Source organism: Stegastes partitus, unplaced genomic scaffold (genome assembly GCF_000690725.1).
Source record: "Stegastes partitus isolate 25-593 unplaced genomic scaffold, Stegastes_partitus-1.0.2 Scaffold751, whole genome shotgun sequence".
Classification (NCBI taxonomy): domain Eukaryota; kingdom Metazoa; phylum Chordata; class Actinopteri; family Pomacentridae; genus Stegastes; species Stegastes partitus.
Window position 1 is genome coordinate 292,941 of NW_007578482.1, and position 10,841 is coordinate 303,781.

General features: G+C 38.0%; 1 protein-coding gene across 1 annotated transcript in view; it reads left to right on the plus strand.

The window, feature by feature from the left end:
- Positions 1-210: 210 nt before the first annotated feature.
- Positions 211-10,841, plus strand: part of mapkap1 (MAPK associated protein 1) — a 20,834-nt gene continuing 10,203 nt past the window's right edge. Inside the window, exons 1-5 of the mRNA XM_008291607.1 lie at positions 211-448; positions 3,365-3,858; positions 7,401-7,490; positions 9,227-9,375; positions 9,420-9,427. Of these exons, the coding sequence (XP_008289829.1) occupies positions 3,576-3,858; positions 7,401-7,490; positions 9,227-9,375; positions 9,420-9,427 (530 nt within the window). The 5' untranslated portion in view covers positions 211-448; positions 3,365-3,575. The remainder of the gene's footprint in view (positions 449-3,364; positions 3,859-7,400; positions 7,491-9,226; positions 9,376-9,419; positions 9,428-10,841) is intronic.

The window sequence follows — 10,841 nt, forward strand, 5'->3', positions numbered from 1 at the left end:
CAAGGTAATTGTCATATTCAGGGATGCTTTAAGTGTGTGTCTCGGATTGAAACGCCGTTTTTTTGTTTGTTTTGTTGTCAATGCTCTCTGTCGCTCTCCTGATAATTCACTTGCTTTTCATTGCCGTCTAGTTTGTCAATTTTAGGGTTAATAAATAGATTTTCTTTAAGTATTCCAGTCTGATTTATAGAATGTAACCCTTCCAATCATATTCCTGTTCAAGGGGTTGGAGTACACAACCTGGCGTAAAATCAGAAGAAGACGAAGAAGAACATTAAGAATGGAACCGGAAGTGAAACTGCTGCTGGGCTGAGCAAAGCAAATTGAATTGGCTTGCAGCTATACTATGACTTTGGTATAGAGGATTATAACTGATGAAAATACACTATGCATGGACAAAATGGAGCATTGTGGACATTTTTTTCTTCTTCGGATGTAACTACTAAAGGTGGGACATCGTCATTAACTAACTGCTCTTGGTGGCTGTCGGCTAATGACAGCCAGCTAACTGAAAAAAAAAAGCTTCAGTTATGTTAGCTTAAATGAGCTTCCCAGTTATGCAGCTAATGTTAATGTTTTCAGTAATTCGTAGTCAAAGTTTTTACAGTCTAAATGCCGAGTGTATAACTCATTTCCACCTTTTGTGGACAAACGCCCACTTTGCACACTAATGTGTAAATGTTGTAGGTTAGCCAGTTAGCAAGGTTATGAGTAGCTAGTAAGCAAAACAACTACATCAACCAGAGGCAAACGAGCTGCCTAGAACCATTAACCGGGTTGTCTGGAAGTGTTTAGAAGTATCACGAGGTTTTGGTATCAAATATAAAACACTTTTCTCGACAGAAGCTGAACACGGAACTATCAGCACGAATTGTTTTGCATCGAGTGACAAAACAAACTTGGCAACACAACCGCAGCTTATTATTAGCTGTAACTAGCGTCAGTTGCAGAGGCTCTTTTTATGGTCTGGCTTTTCAACACAATGAAGCTATTAGATATGACTGTAACTATACGATGTTGGTAGTCTACTGTTTATTCTCAATGAATTTTCAGCGCTGCAGTGTGTTGCCATTCTGTATTTGACGTGATAGCTTGAGTGTCTCTGCTGGGAGATTGTTTTGCCCTGGCTCATCGCTCTCCGCTGCTTGTTGAGATTATCAACAGCCTTTTGTTCAAAGTGTAAACAGTCACATTTCAGTTTTTGTGAGTAGGTATTTGTTTACTGACCAATAGAAAGTCTCCACTCACAGCTAGCATGTGAAGGAATCACTGACAAAATGTCAATCTTGTTAACACAAAGTTGCATCATTGCTGTGACAGCTGAGTCCCTTCAGCCTGTCAACATGACACACATGACACTGATCAGTGATCTCTAATGTGGGATCTAACATGTTGAATGGCATATGATTTATAAAGTAGCTGTATGTGTGAATTGTCCACTACCATCCACTTTAAATGCAAGGTAAAGATTTACACTTGACAAATGGAAAATATATGATGCAAATCTTGATGCACCTTGCTTAAGTTTTTGCAGACTGCTTGCTGTTAGTGGCACTATATGCTCTTTGCAGATTTGTAAATATACTGTTGATGACTCAAAAAATGGAAAGTGAGAGCTTGAGCCAGACAACTACCTGACTTTTTTCTCATCACTGCACAGTTGGCCAATCATGGTGTAAAGAAGAACACTGGTAGCTTATAAATTGTGATATATTCTGTATTTATTTATTTTATTTTTTGTGACTCTCCAAATTGCAGTAAAATAGTAGTAAAATACAAATCACTGATGCAGCTTGTGTTTATACATAGCTAAGAAATGGCAGATTTGATGGAGCAGGATAGAATTTTACTGTCCACCAATGTAGAAAATCCAGTTTGCCAAAGAATGATGTCTAGTTTTCTGTTGTGATGTATCTTCTTCAATAAGTACAAAGTACTGATGCAGAAGGTATGATCAGGGTAGGCTGGTTATCATTAAGGTTTTATTGATACTACTACAACCCTCACTGATACTGCTTATAGACTAAGTACTCTTATGGTCACCAAACCTGCTATATTTAGTTTTTGACAGTAAATTCCAAATGACTGACTTTCTGTTGGGCTTCAGGATTGGGTTTGGGTTCATTGTGAGGACGTTATGTTTTGTTTCACCTTCCAAGAGAAGGCAGGTGTTGAAGAGGAAATGACATTCAATTTCCATTAGGTTTTTGAGGTCCTTATAAATAAACAAAATGAATTATAGTTGATCTAACTTTATTGCAGCATGCTAGTATTTGCATATAGTTGCTTTAAAATACAATTCTGAGGTTTAATCTTTTTTTTTTCTCTTCTCAAAAATCTCTTAATTCTCATCTTCCATCTTTAAAGTTTAAGTAATTACCAGCCTTATGTCACTTATGCCATGCAGACTCTTGCAGACACACAGATGTGGAAAGCATCTGTTGGCCTTCATGGCCGTAATTTCTTTCTCTGCATTTGAATGTTTTGGCATTAGTAGTCAGTCTCACACAATTTACTGAGAAACTGACTGTTGTGATAATAATGGCCCCTTTTAGTTTTGAAGCATTTACGCTTCTGTAGTATGGTTAGTTTAGAATTGTTCGTGTGATTTTTATATGACCACCAAATCCTGTTGTACTGTTTGGTACACTGTAAATAAAGCTTTCTGATTCGGACCCAGAAAACATATAATTTTTCCCCACCTTTGATACATGTACAATGTTGTGTGTTTTTGAGCACATTTTGCATCTCAAAAATGTGATTAATTCATAATAATAATAATAATGGTGGTGGGAGGCAGAGACCATTGTAGGAGGTTGGCTTGTAATGTGCCACCAAGACAAAGTGTGCTGTGATGCTTAACACAAACCAGCCAGAGCTCAGATTTTTTTGCCAAGCTAAAATGACAGCATCACTGTGGTCTAGTGGCTGAGTGTCTACACTGTTAAAACAACCCATATCATGTGATACAAACTGTTGGAGCAGCTTGTCACATTTGTCACATGACCATGTTCCAAGCTGCCATATTAGGGCTTAGAGTTATGGCCACTGAGTTTGTTTCATGCTAGTGATTAACTGATTATTGATTGATAAGGCTGGCAATTATTAGTTAAGCAAATTGTTTATGAGTGCATCCCTAGTTCCTGCAGTTATGCTCCTTGTATCACTGATTGTTACATGAAAAGGTCACCACGACATGTTTGAAATGCACAGATCTAGACTGATCTAGGAAGTTGTGCCCTACTAAATAAAAAAAAACAGGTTGATAAATGTCCGTACTTACATTTCCTTGAAACAGATTGAAATTAAATTCTCACTGAAATCCCTCAAGCCTGTGCCATAACAGTGTCCTCTCTTTAAACAGGTACTGGCACTTTTCCTACAATGGAGCTGAGAGTATAGTCAAGAAACGGAGATGGAAAAGGTGACGCCTCTTCACCTGACATCAGCGACTGCTTTAACACTCTCAAACAAAGACTGAAAGGAAAGGAAGGGAGTCCTCTGGGTTATAGGCTTGGGGTGAGACAAAGAGAAAACATCCCAAACCATAAGCTATTCTTTGAAAACCAGAGGAAATGGCTTTCTTGGACAATCCAACCATTATTCTGGCTCACATCCGACAGTCTCATGTGACCAGTGATGATACAGGAATGTGTGAGATGGTACTAATTGACCAGGATGTAGATCTGGAGAAGTGCCAACTTTCTCTGGTGCCCGGAAGCAGCTGTGGGTCAACTGGATCGGGCTCTCTGAGTGAGGGGGGCAGCAGCGTGATGGACAATCATGCCTGTGATCTCTCTCAGTCCATGGACATCACCTCCAGCTGGGACTTTGGCATCCGTCGGCGCTCTAACACAGGTAAGCTCATTTCCAGGCTCTGGTTTGTTAACAGGGCAGGCTTTCTGTCAGGCACACCTCCCTTCTGTCATGGCGGGGGCAACCAGAAAGTCTGTTCTGCTGTTGTTTGGAGGGGGTTTGTGTGTCTAATCTGGACCAGTGGCTTAGTAAATTTTATGCCAAATTGTGTGCCATTGAAAATTGTTGTCGCATAAGGTGCATCGTAATTCACTGTGAGAATTTCATTGATTGCTGTGACGCGAGTAGCACATTACATTGCCATTGATTATGGCCCGTCTTGTATGCCAGTGTGCAAGTAGTCAGTGTCAGATTTTTCTTTTCATTATATGTGTAGGTGACAAGTGACATTGCGATATAACTAATCAAGTATAACAAATGAGTAGGCATTTTTATTTTTGTTTAAATATTTGACAGTCGATAAAGATATGCAACATGACCAGAGATTTACAGAGGGAGCATAACAACGGTCCCCACCTGAAATCCAAAATGGGACATCACAATACCATCCAGTGTTCCTATACTACTAGGCAACAGGAACTGTGATTTTATTTCCTCCAGAATCACAAGATAACAAGAAAATTGGAAACCCACTGATTGAATCTCTCAATTTGAGATTCATTTGTGTTGCTCTGGCTGTTATTATGTCATCATTTGTCATTTGTGATAACATCATACTCACTAAATCAATTGCTGAGATGTTGTGGCAGCATTTATAAATGTTTTTAATGTCAGTTTAGCAGCAGCAGCAGCAGCAGCACTATAATCTACCTCAGCATACAACACTATAGCAGCGGGGAGTGATGAGATTGTTTCCTAAATAGTGGGTGAGTGCTCATTAACCAGTACAACCAGATCAAACTGAGTGTTTGACAACAATTCTGTGTGAGTTGGACTAAATCCTATAGTACTTTGTCTTTGGCACAGAGATTTAACACATTTTGTGTAAAAGACAAGAAAGTCAGAAAATATCCAGCAACTGACGCATTTTTTATACCAGGCAACGAGTATTGTCCTCATTTCATTTTCGAGGACAGTTTTTGCCAAAATACTAAGTCAGTAATGTGATGTTCTTGTGTTATATTTTGGCCTGCTAATCAACAGCAAATCATCGTATTAGTCAGCAAAAAGGAAAGTATATTGTGTCTAGGTTGGGATGTGGGTGTGTAATATATGTTTTTTTTTTATTCTGTACAGTGAGATTGAATTAAATGAAAATGATGTGAATTTCAAAATGCAACATGCATTTTGTTTGAAAGGTAAACATGGTTTTGGTGATGGAGGGAATCCAAAGGTAGACAGAATGTCTCCTTTTGGCTCCCTTGGCTTTTGTAGTGAGTTTGGTGAGTGATGGGCTTGGTTCTGGGTTGTGGGTCAAAAGCTGCCATCCTCTGAGACTTTTATACTTGAGATTGAATACTGACCTGTGGTGGCTGTCTCATCAGGACTCCAAGATAGCTGTGAGAAACCTGGGGCTGCTGGTAAGATAAGAAGGATGAAAAAACATCTTCTAATGAAGTGTACACTTTTGTTTGATATTAGCTTCTCTTGGAGTACTACACTACTTTGTGTGTGTGTGACTGTCTTAAAAAGGGTGAGGTCTTGTCAGTCAAAATATTTACATGGCAGAGAATCACCGTGTCTTCCTGTGAACAAATCCTCTTTTCCCGTCATTGCTCTCAGACCCAGTGAAAGATTTTCATACTGTGACAAGGAACTCTATGTTAACCGTTTGGAATGACCTGATGTTTTACATTAATTGGTAGTAAAAATGCTATCTGACCTTTATCTCAGTCACAAGTATAGACAAACACAATGAGCCTAAGCAATAACACATAAACAATTGTAATCTTGTGTATTTTTACTGAACACGACCTTAAAACATTCAGTGTATCAGGGAGCTGCCGATCATACCTGCATAACATTAAGGAATATCCTCCTTCGCAGAACTGCTTCACCTGAGCCAGATTATTAGAAATGGCTCACCAGGATCTTGGTCTTGTTTGGTCCTAATTATTTGGTCATGTGAGAGGTTTACAGTACCAGCCTTAAACCTCCCTAACTGCTTGCAGACTCATTGGGCTGCTCTGATATTATCACCCACCTTTGAAAAGTTAGAATCGAGGTGCGTATGGAAGCGTCTGGAACACTGGACGCTGTTGCCATTCAACGCTAAACTTGTTAGCCCTTGAGGCTAACATTCGCAAAGGATTTAAAAAAAAAAAAAAAAAGTTTAAATTTCACCTTGGATCCTTACTGAAGAAAAGATAAACCACAATGACGAACCATTTTTTCCCTGATCCAGACTTGGTTAGCTTTTGCTTTTTTTTTTTTTTTTGTAACTGCAAAATAAAGAAAATTAACTCATATTAGTGTTACAGCAATTTGTTACAGGATCCCTGTTTCCATCTGCTTGCCTCAGAGAACCTATGTGTGTCTACTGCAAAAACATGCCATTATTGTTTCAAAGTACAGGCCTGTAGTAAACTATTTTCTGGTAAACTTCAGGCTACCAGTAAAGTTTTTTTAGTTTGGTTTCTTTTGGAGAGCATCATTGTCCTCTGTGGTGTCTTGCCATGGACATCATACCTGCAATGAGTTGCATATGGTAGACTTGCGAAGACAAACAGTAACCAGCTCCAATGATTCCTTAGCTCTGGGCTTCTTTTTTTATCTCATTGAGTTTTCTGTATTGAAATCATCTTAGCTGGCTGCCCACTTCTGTGCAGAGTAGCAGCAACGCTACATTGTGTGTATAGGCAGTTTGTATAGCTGTGAACAAATAAATATCTAAACTCCTGAGACTGTTTGGTAACTCTCCAGCTTTATGTAAACTGACAGTCCTTAATGACTTTCTTAACATCTTATATTGTTTTTTTTGTGAGGCATAGTTTACCTCATCAAATGCTTGTCTTGGATAGCAAAATGATTTTTGTGTCAGATTATCTGATATTCACACTGATTTCATTGATTTCACTGCACATTTTAAGTCCTGACTCCACTTAGCTTTTGTTGATATCATTGACCTACAAACTATACTTTGAATGTTTAAATGATGAATGCAGTATGAGCATGAACAACACAATGGTTTATGTGTTATTCGTTGAAATTGTGTTTGAAACTCATGGGGATCCAGTCCGTCACAGAGAGAAGGATAACCACGCACACTCACACCTGCTACCAATTTGGAAACACCATTTAACCTGCAGTGCCTGTTTTTGGACTGTAGGAGGAAGCTAGAGAGCACCCAGAGAACTCACGCAGGCACAGGAAGAACATCCAAATTCCACCCTGAAAGATCACAGCTGGCCCAGAGATCTGTCTACTTGCGGGGATATCTAACAGTATTTTAGGACCAACCTATACTTACATGCAGCTGGAATTTCTTTATTTTTTCTTGCTACTGTCAATCTGAACCAAAGTGTACAGTGTACTGTTCTCAAGCTGAGGTTTACAAAATTATACATTTTTATTTTCACCAAACTTTTGTGAGTTTTGCTAGCTTGTATGTGATGGAAATTTAACTGTTTTTTTCCCCTTCTTAGCTCAAAGGCTTGAAAGACTAAGGAAAGAACGGCAGAACCAGTTCAAATGTAAAAACATCCAGTGGAAGGAGAGGACATCCTCCCAATCAGGTATGGTTCTTAGCAATTTTCAAATACATATATTTTTAGGAGTTGCATGTTACCAATTTTTGTTGCAAATTTTTCCACTTATGTCCTTTTCTTCTTTTAATAAACTTTATACATAACTTAGAATACATATAGAATAAATAGGCTGCTGAGGAATGTCAGTTTTGAGCTTTTTTTTGATACAATCTAAAATAGGATATGCAACACCTGTAAACCATATCCCCCCAGGGCCTTCAACTTGAGGGTTGGGACCTTTCCAAGGGGTCATATAACAAATATGAGACGATTACAGGGTTATCTGGGATAAAAAAACAAAAACAAAACAAAACTGAACACTCTTGGTGTCTTCACCGGCTTTTATCATTCGATAATAACGGTGTTGCCATCCAGACATGACGTCATCCCATTTATCTCAACATATCCTGGTAGTAAAAAGAAAGTAATAACTGTGCAGTACACAGCGTTGTAGGAAAGTTTTACACCCTCTAGAATTATCTATATTTCTGCATTAATACGTCAAACACCAAGTTTGCATAGTCCTGGGTTCTCACAGTAGTTCAGGGCTTTAAATTTACAACTCTACAGAGTAGCTTTTTTGCCATTTGATTGGCAGCAGTTTATGGGTTATGGTTCATATCTGCATTTTTTATACATAACACACAAAACATGTTACACACATATAGTTGGTGACAAAAAACACTTTACATTATATACATTATTTAAACTATAAAAATTCAATTCACATATTAAATGTGTTTAAAACATTTTATTGGCAACATACAGACAGCAGCACGCTGTCACTGCATGGCAGGCAGCACAGTTAGCGAGGGATTGCACAATCCAAGTGAGGCTCCACTCGCCGCTGCCTCACCGGCTTCTCTTCCAAACATGTGAATGGGAAATTGCAAAAATTCACCATTTTGAATAAAAAATAATCAAAATTGGTGAGGCTAAATGAAAAATTGTCCTGTCATAAAAGTGATTATTAAGCTGTCATTCTCTACTAGCCTTAGGAGATGCTTGGGGTCCAAGTAACTGAGAGACCGCTGTTGGTTTCTGTTGGTCCTGGTCTATATGTCAAGGTACATTAATGCAGTAAGTTGTGATAAAGGAGTACCAACTGCACTGTAAATACAATGTATAAATGAACATACTTTTCGTAAGTTGGGCATTTCTGTATTGGAAATCCTTTTTGTGATTCATCTCAGGAAATATTCTAATATTTTGAGATACTAGATTCCTGATTTTTATGAGCTACAAGCAATAATAATCAAAATTGAAGCAAAAAAGTTTGAAATATTTCACTTTACGTGTAATAAATAGGGAATATATAAAAATGTACCTTTCTGAATTAAATTACACAAAAAATCTTAATGTTCTAATTTTTGAGATGTAATAGTAGGTTTTTGTTTCAGTGACGCAAGGAGGGGAATCGTGGGGACAGACGTGTCCACTGAGTTTATGTGAGAGGAATAACTGCGAGGTTGTCACGCTATCTCTAATTGGCTCTGACCCTGATAGTCTCCCACCCTGAATAAATAGCCAAACATGTAAATTTTGTCTGATTTGTTTATTTAGATTCTCATTATCTGCGTTCAATACAAAATCTAGTTATGTTTTACTTCATATTTTGCAGAAATATAGACAATTCTAAAGGTACAACAGACTTTAAAGCATTACTGTACTTGAAGTAACAGTGATTGCTGCATGTGGTTTTTCCTCTCATGTTTTCTGTCCAGTGGAAGATCTGGGATCTCTGTTTGAAAAACGTGACTTTAAAGACAGGCCACGGACAGCTGGTACAAAATCAACCCTTTCATTGCGGCTGGAGCAGTGCCCCCAGCAGCTCAACAACCCCTTCAATGAATACTCCAAATTTGATGGAAAGGTGAGTTATTCTGGGTTCTGTTCCAGTTCTTTTGTTCCTTATAGCATCCTCTGTAAAAGAAATTCTCTCAAATGAGTCTGTAGCAAAGCAAAAAATGTGAATTGGTTTGTAGAGAGGTAAAAAACGGCTTCATGGATAATGCCTTTACCCCTCTCATCTGTTTGATTATATTAGTCCACCTAAGTAATGAAGCTTCTTTCACAGGTTTGCCTATTTATTATCAAAGTAGGATCTGTTTTCTGTATTTTTCAATTTAAAGTTTTGTTCCCAAATGCGTGAGCATAAATGTGATCTTAATAGCGACCAGAATAATCCCAACTATAATGGTAACACAATTTTTTGGCTTTACTTTGTCATTTATTGTATTTTATTGTAACTTTTGTTAAAGGATATTTCTGTATTTGCAAGGACCCACGTTGACATAATGCATTGTTTTGCACTTGACTCTGATCCTAACCTTCACAACTACGCGTTTTTCCCCACTCGAGATCTTGCGCATTTAAAGAAGCAAAATGACCGCTCCATTTGGCTAATTTCTGTACTTTTCTATCACTCTTGAAATCAAATGTTTTAAATAATTCCAGTAAAATGTTTTTGGAAAGCTACAGGGTGTTTGCTTCCCAGATATACCTTTATTAACATGCTTTTTTGTGTGACTTCTCATTTCCCTGAACCTTTACAATCGCGTTATTGGTAAACGTGCTGGGTTGAAATAAATCAGAATTATCTTTTAAGTGCCTCTTCACACACAGCCAGGTTGTAGGCAAGAGCCATGTCAGAAAAATACCAAATTACAATACACCTGCAAGTGATGCACACTGTTCCTATCACTACTATGACGCACTATTAAGAGGTCTATGCATCCTATAATTCATCTGCCCACTGCTAAACACTGGTCCAGCTTTTGGTGGGAGTGCACCTACAAGCTAGATTTAGCATGAATATTGTATGTTTCAACACTACATTGTTATAACAGAACCATTATACCTCCAGAATGTGTTTTCTACTGTATGGTTAATAGGAATCATCTCAGCGAGATTGTACCGGGCACAGTATTTGTATTTGCGTGCGTGACAGGATGCCCTGATCAATTAATCAAGCTTGTTGCAGTGAGCTCTGATAAACCTCTAAATGCTTGATTTTCTAATAGACACTTACTAAACAAACACCAATAGTAGATGCTTGACTGTTTGCTAATAAAGCAAATGTGTATTAGAAGTGATTCTATATATCTACCTTAATGTTAAATCTTAACATTATGATGGTTTACTTTTGCGGACTGGCTAGAACGTCCTTACAAATGATAAATATTGTCCCCACGATTGATTAAAACAGAAATTGGTGATTTCTGTTAAATTACTTTGCTTTGTCTTTCATCATCATTAAACCTGGAACAGTAGGCAGCTTGCTTTTTCTGTCATGATTAAATCAGAGTAAATACAGACGTTTTAGGTAGCCTATGCTGT